The following is a 19,707-nucleotide window of genomic DNA, read 5'->3' on the forward strand; positions in this document are numbered from 1 at the left end:
TGAAAAAAAATGAAATTTATTTGTATGGCATTTATAAATGGATATTAAAAGTTAAACTCCTCTTGTTGACCCAATGTCAATATGGGTTACATTAACTTCCTGGAAAGCAATTTAATATAAAACAGTTGTACCAAAAAGTCAAATACAGTGTTAGAAAAATTGTATCTAAAGAAAATCCCACTTTTTTAATACTGTAAGAACTATGCAAAGATAGAGCTGTCAGGTTAGTAATGCACTAAAGAGTTTAATTCAGTTGCCACTGGTCTAGGATTAAGTATTTGTCATTCCCTTAATACTAAGAGATGTCCCTATGCTACTTAAATGCATCTTAATTTAACTGCAGAACTTATCTTCAACTTGCTGTGGTAAGGAAGGACACCCTCAGACAGTTTGTAACAGGTATAAAAGCTATGATTTTATAATTTAAAAAAACAAAACAAATTAATCACTCGTCTCTAGTACAAGATGCCAGTGACAGTTAAAATCACAGCCTGGTCAAGGAATTAACTGATAATGTGCTGATAGCTCATGTTGTCTGTGAGTCACCTTAGAGCAGAAAAATGAACAGTACTATTTATGGCACTAAATATGGTTAGAAGAAACTTGCTGTCCTTGTCACATACTAATGAACCTTGAAAGGGCTTTGACATAACCACATCAGTCTTCACTTGTCCACAAGCAAAGCATGACAAATGTCAAATAATTCTTGTTGCAAACAGCAAAAAAAGGCTAACAGGCTTTGTACAGTCATTTAACTCTGATTCATTGGTACACACTGGACTGCTAGTGCAGAAATGCATAAAAAAAACCATTCTGTGCTAATAAAATTTCAAAAGGGTAAAGAGTATGTAAGGCTAAGATTTTTCTCTTGTCCTTTTGCCTGTATTACTGCTGTTTACCCTGAGCAGGAGCATTTTACCACAAGTCCTAAGTGACTTCTACCAGCAGTTCTCAATTCAACCTATTGCTTTCCCAAGCTCAGGAAACAGCAGCATGGGGAAAAAACAACAGCACTTCGATCTAAAAATTTAAGTTTTCTACTTTAGTCTAGTTTTCTGCTTTCTATTGTCTTTCTTCTGTTAAAGACAACTGCAATTCAAATTCCCAAGTTATCTGGTTTGAGAGCAGTATTATATAATTGATTACAAAACTGCTGGGTCATGGCTTTTCTCAGTTTATTGCAGGAGATGCATTTATGTTTGCATCCTACTCCTACTGAAGAAAACTGCTTCAACTGTAATATGAAGGGGCAAAAAAACCCCAAACAAACCCAAATCATAAAGCAGTTTAAAGAGAAGTCTCTTAAATGCTAATGTCTGGCTTACTAACTTTCTCAAATCAGAATAAAGCCATAGAGACACCTGCCACCACTGCTGTGTCCTGGGCTGCAATTAGGCACTTAAAAGGGTGACATATTAACAAATCATCTGCTGTCCTGCACACCCCTTATTCTATGAAGGGAAGTAGGAGAGAAACATAAATACAGGTGGTGAACACCTGAAGCTGAACTCTGCAGGGTGATGAGAAAGGGCTCTAAGAAGATGCTCTGAGCACACCTCCCCATCCAGATGTAACTGCCTGTGCTCAAGCCAGCTGTGACCCAAGCTATGTGGCCTGGGACCAGCTGCTGAGACTCTTGCTGGAGCTGCATCTCCTCCTGGCCACGTCCCTGCAGATCTGGAACTGACTGACCTGGCATCCTGGCTTGACCTCATCTCTGCCTCATCCCTGTGACTTGCCTGGCAAACCACTGCCCTGCTGGCAGAGCCTGGCTGTGACCACTGGCCCAGCTCTGCACCTCCTGCTCACACTGCACAAGGTCACTGTCCTGCCTGTTTCACTGCAGCAAGGGAAGGAAAGCCACGGGAAGTGACCCTCCTGCCAAGGTACTACCCTGATACTCAGAGAATTCTGAGCAACTCCAGAGTCTCACCAATCTAATGCACAGGCCCTCTTGCTTCCATCTCTCTCAGTACCAGGCACCAAAGCCAAAAGGTTGAAGAAATCGAAGCTCAAGATCTGTGCAAAAAGGGACCTAAGTTAAATGAGACCAGAAAAGGGATACATTACCATCCATGTGTATCTTCCAGGGTATTTCTCTATTGAAGGTTTATATTTAGAATGATTTCTGGCATTAAGGGAACCAACTGAGGACAAAGACTGATCAAATAAGCCCTTTGGTCTTTAAATAAACTTTTGTACAGTATTTTCTAGATCTAAAATAGATTATCCCCTCAGAAAAAAACCACAAAAATAATTTTAAAAACCTCACCAACAAAAACAAAACACCTCCCCCCCAAAAAAAAAAAAAAAAAAAAAAACCCAAAAAAAAAAAAACCAAAAAAAAAAAAAACCACCAAAACCCACCAAACAAAAAAATAACCCAACAAAAACCAAACTCGAAACTAAAAAACTTTAATATAATACTTGTCTGATTATGTGGTCTGTATGCTTTTGTGCATTCCATCTCCCTCCCAGTTCAGATTTCTATATTTACAAGTTACTAGATTCAGGGATAGGATAGATTATTTAGACAATTCACACTCCCAAACATATCCTGATACCCTGCAAGAAAGGCACCAAACTGTATCAATCCAGATGAACAATCAGAGACAAAATAAGCTGTGTAGAACACAAAAGTTTGCAATAATAATTTCTTAGTTTATTTAAAATAACATTTTAATAAAGCTGTGCCTACAATTCAGCAGTACCAGATAAAGATTATTTTTGATTTTTGAGTAGTAATCTGTAAAAGTGAAATGAATGACATACAGCTGAGCTTACAAGTGATTGCAAGGCATGGGTATGCATTTATTGCATTACAAGTGATTGCAAGGCATGGGTATGCATTTATTGCATTACAGCTGAGCCTCGACAGCCAGCTCCGTGATTGTGTTCTGTGGGACCAGGTTCTAATACACACTGCTGGGAGAACAAACTCCTTGACAGACAAACACTGTGAATGGATAAAGTGGCGTGGAAAGGGAGGTGGAACATCATAAACATGTTTATTGTATTAATTATTAGTGACAAATTGGCAGCTCCTCTCCCCTGGTTTTAGAGCTATACATGATTTTAGAAGGACAAGTCAGATGTGCATTTAAGCTTCAATCCTGCAACTGCCTGAATGTAAGAGCCAGGAGGTCTTTGCCGACACTAAGTTAGTTGCAGGACCAGAAGCTAAACTAATGCTATAGTCATATTTTCCTGCTTGCTTTCAGTGCAGAAAATGTTAAGACAAATACCATGAGAAGGGCTCTCTATGCTGGTCCTTTAAAAACACAACCCACGTGCATTAGGATATAAAAAATAACAACGCACAGGTAGCAGTGCCTTTTCCACTTATGTGCAGCACATTTAGGCAGTTGCATTTTTGGGCTTCTCAGTCATGTGTCTTCAAGTCACTTGACGCAGATTTATGGCTTAATAGGTTTTTTCCATCATCTGCAGTCCAAGCCGTCCAACCATCAGTAAACTGTGGAACAGAGTAGTTGTTATAGAAAGAGGAAGGTGGAGGCAAAAATCCGATGAAGAACAAGAAGGAAGAAAACACTGACATCGTTTCATTTAGCTGAACACCGCCACAAGATCTTGTTTTTCACAGAACTTAACATGTAATCTTTATAATCCACAACTAAGTTAAACAAAATGTTTATTCAGTAACACAGACAAGAACAAAGGACAGGTGGTTACCTGGCACCAGCAATTATCCCAGGCATGGCCTTTTTGGAGTTGTAAAATCTCATTCCCATAACAGCAGTCAAGGTGCCAGATGCCACTGTAGGAGAGAAGCCCAGTCAGAACCGTTTGACACAGAAATGCCAGCGCAGCATTGCCACACTTGGACGCCAAGCAGCACCAACCTAAAAACAGACCTACACATACAGACAGGAATTCTTCCCTCTGTGAGTCAACAATTTGATTATTTTCAGCATCAAAGCTGTCATTAGAAGCTTCTCAGCAGCTTTGGTAAGCATGCTCCACTGCTGAGCAGAAAGGGAGGAAATCTCACCAGGGCAGAGACCACCGTCTGATCACCCACAAACTCTAATTCTCTGAACAGATCACTAGCTCTCCCTCAACCCTTATTTGCAAAAGAATGATTATTCCCTCAAACACAGGCAGGCTCAAAACTGCCAGAAAGCTGGGATGGTGACAGTATTCACTATGTGGGAGGTAAATATTATTTACACTTCCCATTTCTCTGTAACATTCTGAACTGGAAAGTGGCACTAAATACTACAACGGAAAAGAAAACAACCCCACTTGAAAATATGATTAGGAAACAGCAACCAAAAGATCAAACTGAAAGAGCAATTAACATCTTAGCCATTACTACAAATTATTTTATCTCTCAATGTGGAAAAGGAATCCCATCAACATTCACATGAAATTTACAGGGCCATAGTTTCTTTGAAGAAGAAAGGCAGATGAAAATGCTGTATGCCTTTTTCCAAGTTTGTTTGCATCACACAGGGTAAAAGATGTTCTAGAGATACTCTGTCAAGGTTCTATTTCTGCATTTCTACCCCTGATGTACTGGGGCAAACTTACAGCTCTGCAGGAGCCACAGCTGCATATTGCAAGGAGGGCTGAGGAGGGATGGATTAGGATTGGATGGATGAAGAACTGTACTAGACTGTAGCATGTCACTGCTTTTAAGAGGTCCATTTGAAAGCACTCCATGCACCACATCAAGATATAAAAAAGCTGCTCATCCCTCTCCCATGATGCTGCCTCAAAACCCGTGCCAGAGATGCACAGCCACTCCCATATCATTCCAGAATGGAAGTACAGTTCACAAATGGGAATTGTGCTTTACACTGAGCTGCATTTTATGTTTCATTCCTTACCAAAAAGGTTGGTCCTCTACAGTGGCTTCATAGAGCCTTTCAGCACATTAGTCTTATTGGTTTAAAATAGTCTTACATCACTGTAAAGCCACAGTATCATAGCACTAGTAACACTATGGAGTATTACAGAACTAGCAGGATCCTCAAGAAGTCATCTAGGATACCCTAGTACCTAAAGGCACAATCAGTTCCTGATAGTGGTTTAACCAGATACTACACTCCTGCAGCAAAGGAACTCCCTGAGGCTCACCTGAGTGCTTCATACAATACTTTCCACTGTGATTTCATCCTTCTCCTTCCCCTGAAGAGTTAACTGCAAGCTTAACACTTTTTGTGTTTTACTGTAACAACTTCTTGTAAGTTTTACTGTAAGCAAGCAGAATAGATCACCACCTCTTTTCTTTTACATTCTGTTTCTTCCAGAGTGCATGATGCATTATTGGAACAAGTACTGCTCCCCTGAGATGCTTGTGCAAACCAGGGTTCCAGAAGGCCACATACCACCTGTCACACTGCTGTCACTATTGCAAAAATAGTGCTTATTCCACCACCACAGGCTAAAAACAATGCTTCACAACCAAAAATTTTCCACGTATGTTTCCTGCACCTAATGTGTTCGTGTAACACATTTCCTAATCCGACAGAGGAGACAGGTATTTCTCATCAACTCTGGATTCAAACAGGACAATCCAGGTTTTCGACCCAGGTATCAGCTCTTACACAAACACCTCCTGGCTGTGGGCAGGAGGTCCTGCCACCACTTACAACATCTGTATAGGTGAAAGGGCACAGGGCAGCTGAAACATGCTAGAAAAAATAGATTGCCATTCCCACCGCTACCAGTAAAACTCAGTACTCGGCTGCCGAGCAAACTTACCGAGGGAAAGCCACACATTCTTTGGATCCTTGGAGTGCTGGTAAGCGCCTAGTCCCGCTAAGCCGCCAAACAGAAGGCCGGCAGCTAGAGAAGGGACGCTGCCTTGAATGAGAAATAAAGCAGTCAGCGGAAGAACACGCACACAGCCAGCCTGCGCACCAAACGAAAGCACTTTTGCGAGTTCCCCGTACTAGTCAATCCACAACACCAACCCAACTAAAGCATTAGGGGTTCGGCTGAGGGGTTTGGGGAGCTCTTTGCAGACCTCGGCGAGCACCGTGTCGGTGGCAGCCGGGACTCGGGGGGGCACTGCCGGCAGCGGCCCCGGAGCGGCGGGGAGCCGAGCGGGGGCAGCCTGCGGGCACGACCGGGACAGGGACAGGGACAGGGACAGGGACAGGCACTCACCTGCCTTGGCGTAGCCCGCGACACCGCCCGCCGCCACCAGCGCCGCGTAGCCGAAGCCCAGCCAGTCGTACTCCATCTGCGGCGGCCGCGGAGACCCGCGCAGGGCCGGGCAGGGCAGCGCCGACCTTGGGCCGCCCTCCCGCGGCCCGCCCGCCCTCAGCCCGGCGCCGCCTCCCGGAGGGCCCGCCCGCCGCCCGTCACGGCGCCCGGGGAGGGCCCGAGCCGTGGCGGGGCTGGATCCTCGGGCCCGGGAGGGTTTGCTTCATTGACTGCTCCTCAGTAAGGCAGGTGGGAAGTCAGAAGTGAAGCGGAAAACAGCCGCCTCCCCTTTTCTTCTCAGGCTCGACATCACCCGCGCTGCCGGGGGCTGGGAAGTGAAGGTTGCGGTCGGTCCATGGCGCCTCTTCTGCGCTGCCGCTCCCTCCTCATCCTGCCCTGCCATAGCGCGGGGTCCCTCCCACGGGAGACGGTCCTGCACAAGCTGCCACGGCGTAGGTCCTTCCTTGGGGGGCAGTCCTTCAGGAACAGACTGCTCCAGTGTGGATCTTCTGTGTGGTGCAGGTCCTACCAGCGCACTTGCTCCAGGGCGGGCTCCTCACTCCGTGGGCTGCAGCTTCCTCCGGCACGTCCGGCTGCTCCGGGGTGGGGTCCTGTGTGTGCCACAGGTGGATCTCTGCTCCATGGGCTGGCGGGGTTAGCCCGCCTCACCGTGGGCTGCACCACGGGCTGCAGGGGAACCTCCGCTCTTGCCCCTGAACACCTCCTGGCCTCCTCTTTTACTGTCTGCGGGGCTGTTCCTCCCAAAAGCTTCTCATTCCTCTCTCCAGCTGCTGATGCTGTTGTGCAGTAAGTTCTTTCCACTTCTTAATTACATTATCATGGAGGTGCCACCAGTGTCATTGTGAGCTTGGCCTTGGCCTGCAGCGGGTCTGTCCTGGAGCTGGCTGACTCTGTCCAGCATGAGGGCAGGTCCTGGTGTCTCCTCTCAGAAACCATCTTTGCCCTGGAAGCCCAATCCAGATGTCAAAGGAAGGCATCTGGATTCCTCAGCCGCTCTGCTGAGGGCTCCACACACCTGCGGAGGGGTAGTGGTGTTGTACTACAGGGCACAATCCCCAGCAGCACTTGGAGCTGCATGCCCAGCCCTGCACTGGATGCAGTCCTTTGTCCCAAAGGCAGGCTTGCTACCTGATGCCCAGTGCCAACTCACTCACTGAGACAGGTATTTCCATTTTGCATTCTAGTTTGCACAAAGTAGGGAGTTTGGTCCGCTCACTTATCATCAATACTTTACACTATGTATGCATTTTAACAAACTAATTGCACTATTTATATATTTTAACAAGCTAAGGCAGAAGCATTCATTAGTTACATAACTTTTCTATAATTAGTACTTGACCCCATATTTGCTTATTACATCTCTTGCCTCTTATACTAATTGGTCCACAGGTGCAGTTCTTGTCTCATTTGAGTCTGAGGTCTGTTTTGAGTAGGTGGTCAATGAGTCAGTGGTTGTGATTGCCCGCTGCCAGAATTTACTGCTGCCAGTTACTGCTCGGTTCTGCTGACTTCACTCCCAGTGGCTCTTGCCCAGACAGCCCATTCATCCTGGGACTGCCTTCTCTTTTCCTTAAAACTAAAGATTGGACAAGGATACAACATTCACAATACAATTGCTTAATCATAACTGTCCAGCAACAGCTACTGATTAACCAAAAATTTTTGAAAAGTTTGACTCAAACCCCTGTTCAAATCCCGAGGGGCTTGGTATCAGTCATAGTCCCTGAAGGAGAGTGCAGCTCTCCTGGTCTAGGTCTGCAGAGCAGCCTGGGACGACTGGCTGGAGAGCAGCTTTGCTGCAGCTTTCCCTCTCCTGGAGAGCAGGAAAGGTCTTGGATATTCTAGAGTGTCACAAGAAGTTGCCCATGTATGCTCTTTCAGCAAAAGTGGGAGACAGCACCCTGGGCTGCATTAGACAGGTTTGGGCAGATGATCCTTCCCCTCAGCTCTGTGGTAAGACAGCTGGAATCTTGGGAATTCTGTTCTAGGCTCAGCAGTGCAAGGCAGGCATTGGCATACTAAAGGATGTCCAGCAAAGGGCTCTCAAGATGATTAAGGGCTTGGAGCATCTTTCATGCAAGAAGTGTCTGAGAGAGCTGGAACTGTTCAGTCTGTGTGCAAAGCTCAGAGGCTCCTTATTGATCCATATAAATATCTGATGGAAAAGGCTAAAGCAGGTAGAGCCAGGGTCTTCTCAGTGGTACCCACTGAGAGCACAAGGGGTGATAGGCACAAATTGAAATACCAGAAATTTCATTCAAACATAAATTAAAACCACTTTCATTTTGAAGAAGGCCAAACAACAGAAGAGGTACTCAGGCTGGCTCTGAAGTCTCCATCCATGGAGATAGATATTTTTCCCCAAACTGGACACAGCTCTGACCATGTTTTGAGAAAGGAGGGTTGGCCTCGGTGGGCTTCAGAGGTGCCTTCCAACCCCAGCTGGTCCATGACTCTGTGTGGCACAAACACCGTGAATGTGATGCAGATTTCTCAGCTGATCTCTGCCTCTTCCCTTCCCATATGTTTGAGGACAGAGCACTGAGGTTTGTGCTTGTGACAAAATCTTTTATGTATTTTACAGAAAGGAATATGTCATTAGGCCCATGACACAAAAGACAAATTACCTTCTGACCTGTGGCAGGGCTTGTGCTTTAATGTGTACTCAAAGATTTACTGAACTTAGCAAGTTTCAAGTCCTGCCTACAGAGCAACACAAATGACCTGTCGATTGTGCTTTCTGCTTTGTTTTTTTTTCTCCACCTTCACTACTGAGGGTAGATGTTCCTGAGTCTGGATAGATTTGCAAGGAAAAGAAATTAGAAGTTCTGAAGCCAGACCACAATATGCTGTGGTCTGACCAGTTCTTGCATAAGGCATTAAACTTCCTCCATGCTGCCTTCCATAAAAGATTCTGAAGAAGAGGTGTGCAGGCTAGAACTCTGTTCTGTTTTATGTGAATAGTTAAGAGTAAAAATATATTTCAACTGAGAGAAAATCTATATGGTTGTCAGGCTTTCATGAAACAAACAAAAACCCCAAGCCAAAACAAACAAGAACCCCCGAAACAAAACCGAAGAGGGCCATCTGCTGCTCTTTTACAAGCTCAATGTCAAACTAACAGTTTTCCCCAAGTTATCTGGAAAAGCAGACTTACACTAAACAAATGACACTTACCAATATAGTATTTTTACCCTCTTTAGCTTATCATCCCTTCACACTCTCAGTTCATTCTCTCATGTGCTGTGTTTTCCCTTTCCCATCTTTGTTTTCCTCCTGCCTCCTTCCCATTTTTGTCCTAAGACTTTCTCTATTTTTTCAGAGTTTTTTTCTTCCCCATGTTCTCAGAGCTCCTGCCTGGAAAAGACCTAAGACCATGGATCACATTTGCTGAAGGTTGCAGCCTTTTGTGGAGAGAGCTAGATTTGCATTTTTGTGCCATTAGATGGCCTGAAGCATCTGGCTAATGCAGTGCTAATGATTGTCAGCAGTGACTTGCTGATCAAAAAACCGGGCTGGCTCCTTTGAAGCAGGACGTTTGCTTTGAATTTAAGTACCTAATCGAATCAGATAGAAAGGTTTGGTGTTACCTATTTAACGCCATTGTTTTGCCTTGAGTGCCTATTTCTAGGCCTATTTCTAATGCCAGTTTCCAGCCTCTTCAGGTGCCCCTCACAAAAATGACATTCACACACCAACCAATTGTTTATCTGTGAGTGAGCCTTCATGCCCACATTGCAAACCAGCACCGTGCTGGCAGTCACCAGCCATGAGACAGCAGGATTTGTTAGGCAAAGACTTTTTTCCTGGATGACCCTCGGTTACCAAAGGTCTGAATCTTCCCTGGATTCCTGGCGTGGGGGAGGACGGAGATGGAACCAAAGCCATAGCTAGAGGGTGGCACTGTGTATCTGGAGCAATGAAAATTGTCTCTGTTTAAATCCACTGAGAATGATTTGCAGAGGGTCATCAAAAGTGCCCCTCTGCTGTGGAATAATGCCAGTAAAACTTCTTTTAAGCATTATGTCAAGTTGTTCATTAGATGTTTGTATGATCACAGGCTGGTTCCTGGTGAAGGCTGAGGGTGTTGGTCTATTCCTGCACATCACGATGTAACACATTGTGGTGACCTCTGAATCAGTGTGTCCCAATGGGTTGATTTTGGGACCATCCTTCATTATGTTTGCAGCACCTTAATTCATCGTTTGTTGTTGCTGAGGTCACTGCTGACCTCACAGCTCACGTAAGTCAGAATCTTTGATGCTTTAACTCAGTTAGAAGCTAGCAACTGATTCAGAAGCTAGTGAGCAGACAATCCTACTGGCTGCTTCTGTTTTATTCCTCTTGTGGCTATGCTATGATTTATTCATGGCTGCCAAGGTTTCAGCCTTGCATTTGTGGGTTTCAAAATGATGGGTTTGTGGTAGTTGTGTGCTCACAAATTAAGTGAGACAAGGTTTGAGGCATAAGGCAGAGGAATTGATACAGCCAGCAGAGGAATGGGATATGCAAGAGAGCAAACTGAAGCAGACTACAGGCTCACTAAAGTGTGCTTGTGTTTTTCTCCGTTCTGCATCTGTGGGTGCTCCTGGAAGTGTTCCAGGTCAGGTTGGATGGGGGCCTGATCTAGTGAATGACATTCCTGCCCATTGCAGGGATGTTGGAACTCAATGATCTTTAAGGTTCCTTCCAACCTAAACCATTCTATAATACTATAATTCTACATGCACATTGGTTTAATTTTTAAAGTGAAGCTGAAAGGATACCTCTAAACCTCTATTTTTCCTTTGTTGTTGTGGGTGTTTTTTTTGATGTGGTTTTTTTTTGTTGTTGTTGTTTTTGGTTGGTTTTTTTTTTTTTTTTTTTTTTTTTTTTTTTTTTTTTTTTTTTTTTTTTTTTTTTTTTTTTTTTTTTTTTTTTTTTTTTTTTTTTTTTTTTGTCACTAGAGGCAACCAGAGCAGCTGCCTGGCTCCTAGTCCTGGAGTTGTCTCTGCTATATCTCCTTTTGGGCTGGCACAAGTACTGCTTGGCCTCTTGGCAGAGGAATTGATACAGCTCAGACACAGACAATTCTGGCAGGATTGGGAATGGGAGGGCTGTGAGCCTCCTGCTTTAGGCTGGCACTGCTGCAGGACATTAAGCCACAAGCTTGGCCTAAGACTTGTCCTCTCTTCTCTTTAACAAATCCTGCTTGTGAACCTGCTGCCAGGGAGTTTGTTTTAGGCCCCTCTGATGTCAGAAGCACACACAGAATATAAACCTTCCCAGGGGTGGGGATTTTTGGTGGCATTTGGGTGTGTTCAGCTAACAGGCAAATCTCATGAAACCTGTGAGTTATTCTGCTGGCTTGGATCAGGCCCCACGAGCTGACTCATGTCTCAGCTCTCCTATTAACTTCACAGTGCCGTGCTGTGGGGTGGAGAACAAGCACCTGACTGTGCGTACTGCACCTGGAGAAATAGTGTGTCATAGGAAGGTGAAAGCTTGTGAAGAAACCCTCAGCTCCCACATATTACCGGTAGGAGCCCCTGTAAGTGAAAGCTCCACTTTATTTGAGGTTTAGCAAGCATTGGCCCTGTCAGGTCATGCTTCCCATTGCAACTACTGTGCTGCAGAGCTGCCCAGCAGAGTACTCCATATTCTGCAGTAATGGACAGTTAAACAAACCCTGATGATGAGTTCAAGATAAAACAAGCCCCTGCAAGCAATGGTGATGTCTCCTCCCCACTACTGGCAGGAGATGCAGTGCTAGTTCCTCCAAATGTATTCTCTCTGCCTCACATGCAGAATGGCAGAAGAGGAATACATGCTGTTTCTGTCTTTCATTTTTGATATATTTAATATCTCAGATGCCAGGGAATTAGGGAAAAGCGTCGCAGTGTCTACACCAGGCACAGAGGTTTGCACAGCCATGGAGCATCACATAGCATGTAAAAACACCCTTGATGTTACAAGTGCACAAATGTTGAGGAAAGGGAGCTGATGATTTTCATTCATAAGCATGAATCCTAATCCCAAAGTGATGGCAGCCTGTGCAGGTGTAGTTGTCATAGCTTCAGACCTTTTTCCAGTGGGGCTCTGAGCCCCTGCAGGGATGGAGACTGCCCAGCCTCTCTGGACAGCCTGTTCCTGTTCTCAGTTTAATGTCCTTGCAGTCAAAAGGCTACAGTTCCACATACATCCTACAGTGAGATTTCAGCTCTTTGGACAAGACTTGTAAAAATCTTTAGGAGCAAATGAGCAGAAAGGCATCCAGTGGGTTGTCTAAGCAAGTGAAATTGACTGCAGTGAAAGTCTGACTTGCTTGGAAATCCCATTAGAGAGAGCAGCATGTCCTTTGCATGCCCCATCTTGGTCAGGGTTTCAGTGAGTGAGTGAACAGAACAGAAAACTTATCTTCTTTGTTTATATTGATTCAGAAATATTCTGTTCTCCATTCAGAATTCATTCAGAATTCTGAATTCAGAAACAATTTCTCTTTCTCTTTCTCTTTCTCTTTCTCTTTCTCTTTCTCTTTCTCTTTCTCTTTCTCTTTCTCTTTCTCTTTCTCTCTTTCTCTCTTTCTCTTTCTCTTTCTCTTTCTCTTTCTCTTTCTCTTTTCTCTTTCTCTTTCTCTTTCTCTTTCTCTTTTCTCTTTCTCTTTCTTTTCTCATTTTGCCATATTTATAGAAGACAAGGAGGTATATAAAGGATCCTAAGCTCTCTATGTGGAGGTGCACCACAGCTGCTGAACTGAATCACTGCTGTTACTGTTGTGCAGGGGAGACTAACCTTCCTTAACATCCTTCCTACCAGCCATCCCCTCCAGTTTTTTTCATCTTTCCCTATCTTTTCCTGCTATTTCGAAGTAACACCAGAATGGTAAGATCTCACTGGTTTTGATGCACTTCTTCAGTTTGGCTGCCAGAAATCATTGTTTTGTCTCTTCTACAGTGATAAAATGTGTTCTTTCTACAAAAAAAGAGAAACTGATGAGGCAGGTGTTGCATCCAAAAATCAGGCACACAGTGAAAACAGATTAATTTTACTTAAGAAAAGCATAACCTGGAGTAGCATTCCTGAAAACAAAACAAAACAAATTTTTTTTTTAATCTCTTAAATAAAATATGGACAGAAATCTGAGATGTTTTTCTGGATTTTTATCTTGAACAGGTAATATAACCCATAATATATCTGTATACCCATAAAATATCTGTATTTCTTCAGGTTCAGAGTGCAACATGCTGTTATATCCATAAGTTTCAAACTGCCAAGCTCATTGCTTCTGCTGCTGAGTGATGTTTTGCTATTCACCTCTGGAGTCTGAACAATAAAATGTGATATCGTTTGTACTCTGGGCTTCTTTAAATACTCACACAAAACAGTGAGCGTGGCTTTATTTTATTTGAGATTTTTCAGTTTGGGAGATATTCAGCTTGTTAGACCAAGGAGGAGAAGGGCTGGTCCGAGACCTCCCTTAAATTCTTAAGTCTCTAGACCTTCCTAAAAGTCCGTGTTTAAAATAATTACTCACTCTGAAATACTTCTCTCGTCAGCTTCCTCCACGACAGCAAGATAGCAAAGCCCTCTTCTCCCCTCTTCAAAATACTAACCAGAACTTCTTCTCTGGAGGTAAACTTTTGGTGCCTTTCTGCCGGAATCCACATCATTAGGTGCTGGCAGCTGTAAAAGCAGAATGAGCTGACTGAGGCAGATCCTGTCTGTTCAGAACTTTCCCTGTGGGCTACCAGCCACGCTCTAGGACATGTAAAGGTGTTGTGTTCCTGTTGCAGAACTGCTGCAGTTTGCAATCCAGTTTGTGAAGATTAGCAATGAATTTAGCAATGTTTTCATAAAGTTGGTGGTAAATTGCTGTTACTCAAGAGGTATTCTTTGAGCCATCACTGCTTGCTCAGAAGAAAGGCAGGAGAGCAGGACAGTGTCCCTAAATTCAGGCATCCAGACTTTTACTGCTTTTGTGCTGCTAACTTGCCATACGAATACGACTACAATGGCTGGAGGAATAAACACTCATAGGTTTGCTTCCTTGCTTTGTTATTTTTAGGACATGATGACTGATACCTGTGACTTTTGTCTTCTGTTTGCCACACCAAAATATTCTCAAGCCTCAATTTTTTTTTCTTTTTTTTTTTTTTTTTTTTTTTTTTTTTTTTTTTTTTTTTTTTTTTTTTTTTCTCTCTGCAGGATGCTTGGTCGGTTGAAATTTTGTGTACTTTACGGGGAGTTTTTACTTTACGAAGGGAGAATCTGCTCAGACGTTGGATGGCCTCCCTCTAGTGGTTATTACTGCGGAATTAAAACAGGGCTGTGATCTGCCGAAGCCAAGGTTGTGTCTGCATCAACCACTGTATGCCATTAAAGTGAGTAAACTTGGGAAGAACTCTTATGCCACATCAAAATACAAAACAGAAACGTTATTGCCAAAGCTTAGTTACTACTTTTTTAGTCCTGAAAATACTTTTCTTCCTCACTTTCCATTTCTCCCTCTGTATCCTTACATAGGACAATCTAAGGACACTGGTGAACCAAAACCTGCATGTAAATAATTTTTTAAATTTCTTTTTCCAATTCAGTTAGTCGGCTAAGTAAGACAAATATGCAAGACCCTGTTTTTCAGACATGGACTCCTGTGCCTGAAACCTATCTGATTTTTCTATCCAGGTACATTAATCTAAAAGATCCTGTTTGCTATTACAAACCTTGTCCCAACTGATATTTAAATAACAGGTATAATCTGAGAAATGCAACATCTTTATTTCATTTTCAGCAGTTTTCTGTTATGCTCTATAGTAAATATCAGTTACTTTGACAAAACTGTAGCTGTATGTACAGACAGCAGTTGTATTCCTGTGTTTAAGATTCTGCTGATTGTGATTTGTTACACTTGTCTTTTAGACACAAAAAGTGCCAGGAATGCATGGCTGTGCTTGTATTTTTGTAGGAAAAAGATAGCAATGACAGGGTAGCAAGACAAAAGCTGGAGCTAGAAAACATCCCATTGAAAATGACAAAAATGGAAAGCTCCTGCAGCTGCAAGAGGAGCTTTGCCCTGGTGTCTCCTTTTTGGATCTCTCATACTTTGGCCTCCAAGTGTTAAGCGATTTGCAGGCAGTGTTAGACAACCCAACCCAAGCTGTATTTACAGAACCTCCCTAAAAATCCTGAGTCTCATGAGTTTATGCTCTGATACAGCAGAAATTAAGATTGCTACTGCTATTCTCTTGACTGCTGATGTTGTAGGCTGGGTTGTTGTCACTTGAAAATACCAGTGGAATTTCCTCTGTCAGTGAAGAGAAACCAATACTTTTACTCACACTAGATTTTCCACAAACTAATTCTGGGTGCTATTTGCGTGTTTTCACTGGTTTCAGTATAGTTGTGTTGATGGGAAATTGCTGTCATTGAAGCTGACTGAAGTTCCCAGGTTTTTTTCCTCATCAATACACATAGATATGTTATGGATTAAGGATTCTTGAAATAAAATATTTGTTGCTAGCGCAGGAAGAAAAAAATGGAGAAAAACTCTACACATTACCATGACAACCTCCATGGCTCTCTTCCATATAAATCCACTCCACCACTTCCACCTTCCCATCATGTGCTGGCTGTGGATCCAGGACATCTGAAACTAGCTAACAGAAAATCAAATAGTTAGTCCTTTTAAGAGCTTTGTGTTCCGGTTTATGTCCGCTTCCTAGGACCTTTCTCCACAGAACTGGGGTAAAATTATTTGGAATACACATCAATAGCTGCCTGTCTGCTAATATGGTTGTCAAGTTTCTTCGTTGAGAGCAGCTTTCATGACACAGACAAGATGTCAACCCCAAAGACCTAAAGATTTCATTTGAGAAATAAAACCCCTCTTCTGCAGAGGTGTCAGTATGATACTGCACATTCATGTAACCTTCCCAACCAGCACTGCCCTCCAAGTGCTGTTTGAACACCGGGCCACTAACACACAGTACCTTCATGTGAATTTAGTGACAAGTACTGGATTTTTGTTTTAGTTGTTGCTTGGTTGTTTGTTGCTTGGTTGGGTTAAGGAAGGAGACTAAAAGAACAAAGTCAAGCAAGATATAATTGGAGGGAGTTATTGAAACTCAGTTATAACCTATTGTGTTATGTAGTAATAGATAGAGATTTAGGCAGATCACAGGACCTATCCAGGATATAAACAGGTAAGAGTTTATTCTCTTCTTGTCACTAATTATCACCTTCTACTTGTCACTAGAAACACCTTCTACTAGCCCAAATTTCTCAAAGTCCCATCCAACCTCGTCTTGAACACTTCCAGGGATGAAGCATCCACAGCTCCTCTGGACAACCTGTCCAGTGGCTCACCACCCTCACAGAAAAGAATTTCTTCCATATATCTGATTTAAAACCATCCTCTTAGAGTGTAAAGCTATTCCCCCGTATCTTATCCCTACATGCCCCTGTAAAACGTCCCTCTCCAGCTCTCTTGCAGGATCTCTTTAGGTACTGGGAGGCTGCTCTAAGGTCAGCTGAGAGCCTTCTCTCCTCCAGGCTGAACAGCCCAAACTCTCTCAGCCTGTCTTCATTGGAGATGTGCTCCAGTCTCTGATCATCTTTCCAGTCCTCCTCTGGCCTTGCTCCAGCAGGTCCTTCTCCTGTTGGGGGCCCAGAGGTGGATGCAGCACTGCAGGTGCGGTCTCACCAGAGCAGGGCAGAGGGGCAGAATCACCTCCCCAAGCCTGCTGGCCACGCTGGTTTGGATGCAGCCCAGGACACATTTGGGTTTCTGGGCTGCAGGCACACACTGCTGGGTCGTGCTGAGCAACCAACAGCCCCAAGTCCTTCTCCTCAGGGCTGCTCTCAATCCATTCTCCCCCAGCCTGTATTTGTGCTTGGGATTGCCCTGACCCGTGTGTAGGACCTTGCACTTGGCCTTGTTGAACTCCATGAGGTTGGCACAGTCCCATCTCCAGCCTGTCCAGGTCCCCCTGGATGCCATTCCTTCCCTCCAGTGTGCTGACTGCAGCACACAGCTCGGTGTCACCAGTGAACTTGCTGAGGGTGCCCTCGATCCCACTGTCTGTGTCACTGACGGAGATGTCAAACAGTGCCAGTCCCAGTACCAACCCCTGAGGAATGTCACTCATATCTAGTGCCACACAACTCACACCAAGTGCCATGCCACAAAAACAGACTCGTGACTTTTAAAATGAATGCAAAAAAGACTGTATGATCCAACTGCAGAACTACCATAGCAGTTTGCTATAAACGACAGTGTGTGTCAGCTATAACCAGAATTTCATTACATTATTTCTCCCCTTCTTTGTATTTGGTTTATTAAATAAAGCAAAATGCCCAATAGTGTGGTTCTGTCCCAGTGAAATTTCAGAAAAATACTACTTTTTCACAGAAAGCATTAAGGTAAAGATAAGCTTTTAAAAAAGAGAAAAAAAGACAGTGATGGCAGAGGATAAATGGTTTAAATAGCCTGAGATGTGCCTTACCCTCTCAAATTAAAAATCTGTTCGTAACAGATGGCAGTAAATGTGTTGTGTGGGAGGTTTTGGAAAATGCTGATACAGTAGCAAAGCAGAAAGATGTCTGACAAAACAGGAATGACCCCAGGACATCCACAAAAATACTGGAAGGCACTGCCTTCCAGGAATACAAAACTACTGACTTCACATTATTCACCATCTCCCAAAGTGAGCAAACTAGGCATCTTTGTAAGTTAATTAAAAAGTAGGGTAAAGTGTAGCTCAATATGGGGAAAAATAGTTTATCATATTTTTTCTTTAAATAGTTGCTTGAGTGACTGATTTCAGATTCAGAATTTTCCTGGGGTGCTGTTTTTAAAAAGACAGTTTGTCTGAGAAGTGGTGCTGCTCATGAAAGTTAAAATAAATTGTCTCATGAGCTACTCGCTCTACTTTTGTTCACCTCTTTTCTCCCATTCCGTCATGCTTGGCAGAGTTTTGTCCTTGAAAACCAGGAACAGGAAAGAGGTAGCAATACTGAGCACTGCTCTGGAAACAAGAACAGCACCAGCAGCACTGCACTGCTCAGGTGTGGAGACAGCCACAAGAGAGATGGGCCAGACCTCTAATGCCTTTAATTTCATGCCTTTTTTTAGTGGTGGAGGTTTGGAGGAAGGAAAAACATTGCTTCAGAGCCTGGACCTCTCTCACAGGACAAGGCAACTCAGCCCCAAAGGCAACATCCCCTTTAAGCCCTTCCCTTCAGTTTTTTTGCCATTGCAAATGCAGTGAGAGATGCTCTGCATGTGTTGACTCCAAGAGGCAGCCCTTTCCCTTTCCTCCTTGCATCCCCACCACAGATTATGAAGACAAACACAGGAGGCTTACACAACGTGAGCCACTGCACCCTCATTTCTGTAACATGCACACTTAAACCAACAGTAGGCTGGAAATCTTGCAGCACAAAAGGCTGCCTGATTTGCCTTGACCTTCCAAATGCCATACTTGTGATTCCAGGGTCAAACCTATCTACCAACAGGCAAATCTCCAGCAGCCCCCTGAAACAGCCTGTGCTTCCCCTTCAGCATTTCTCTCTAGACAAAGGGACAATTTCTTTACACTCCTATGCCACCAACTGATCCAAGCCTTTCTCCTACACTTTACAAGCTGATGCTCAGGAGTTTGTTCTTTAGAAACCTTTCTGCACTGTTCCCATCCTTGGGAATATTATTCTGCAAGACATGATTGAAATCCACGGTAACTTTTGCTGGGCACTGGAGCCATATATTTAGGTTTGGGAAACATGCAGGGCTTGAGGTGGGTCACATAAAAGTGGGCTGCAGGACACTTACAATCAGCAGGCATGTGCCCCAGTGCTGCCTGCCCCTCAGGGGGGGTGCCTGCCTTGCCAGCGGTGTGCCACATTCCCACTCCAGCACCGTGGCCTTCGGAGAGCCCCCACTGCCCACCACTTGCCCACCACTTGCCCCCCAGCAGCTCAGCAGTGACCAGCAGCACCAAGGTGGCCACCACCAGTCCCTTCACTTACCTCCATCACTGTGCCCACCCCTGCACTGGCCAGCACCTCCTGGATGATCCTGTTCCTGAAGCCAATGCCAAGAGCTGCCTCCCACAATGGGGAAGGGCAGTCTCCTCAGCATCCACAATCCAGCCACCAGTGTTTAGGAAGATGGAGAGAAGATGATGAGCAGTTATGGGTAGGATGGAAAGAGCCACTTCTTAACCCTTTACAGCAACAAGAATTTGTCTGACCAGGTGCATAAGATGGCATGCAAGAATGATTTGCCCTGAAAATTTGGCTTGTCCTCATTTGCCCAGCAAGACAACTTGTCTCACCTGACCAAGGAAGAGAGGCAGCTGGTAAAGATGGGGAGGCTGTCCTCAGAAGAAAAGATTTTCTTTCAAGATGAGTTTGCAACAATGGAGGAAAAAAACCCCAACACCCCTCCTTAAATACGTACAAAAGCTCAATTTCACATTTTGCCACCAGAAATTTTCATTTCTGAGATATGCAAAAGCAAAAATATGTGTGTGG

At 44.1% G+C, this 19,707-nt stretch overlaps 1 protein-coding gene across 1 annotated transcript; it reads right to left on the reverse strand.

Annotated features, from left to right (window-relative positions):
• Positions 1 to 2,640: 2,640 nt before the first annotated feature.
• Positions 2,641 to 6,280, reverse strand: LOC136364722 (transmembrane protein 14C-like). The gene is made up of 4 exons (XM_066324738.1): positions 6,139 to 6,280; positions 5,731 to 5,832; positions 3,694 to 3,778; positions 2,641 to 3,475 (listed from the first exon to the last, which is right to left on the reverse strand). The coding sequence occupies exons 1-4, from the start codon at positions 6,212 to 6,214 to the stop codon at positions 3,424 to 3,426; spliced, it is 315 nt and encodes a 104-aa protein (XP_066180835.1). The 5' UTR covers positions 6,215 to 6,280; the 3' UTR covers positions 2,641 to 3,423.
• Between the last annotated feature and the right edge of the window lie 13,427 nt (positions 6,281 to 19,707).

Source organism: Sylvia atricapilla, chromosome 1, assembly GCF_009819655.1.
Source record: "Sylvia atricapilla isolate bSylAtr1 chromosome 1, bSylAtr1.pri, whole genome shotgun sequence".
In the NCBI taxonomy this organism is placed as follows: Eukaryota; Metazoa; Chordata; class Aves; order Passeriformes; family Sylviidae; genus Sylvia; species Sylvia atricapilla.

Excerpts from the sequence above, each read along its gene's own strand:
- LOC136364722 (XM_066324738.1), bottom strand. The coding sequence starts at position 6,214 with ATGGAGTACGACTGGCTGGGCTTCGGCTACGCGGCGCTGGTGGCGGCG. Across the intron at positions 5,833-6,138 it reads CGCGGGCTACGCCAAGGCAG|GCAGCGTCCCTTCTCTAGCT; the intron begins GTGAGTGCCTGT and ends TTCTCATTCAAG. Across the intron at positions 3,476-3,693 it reads GGGATAATTGCTGGTGCCAG|TTTACTGATGGTTGGACGGC; the intron begins GTAACCACCTGT and ends TCTGTTCCACAG.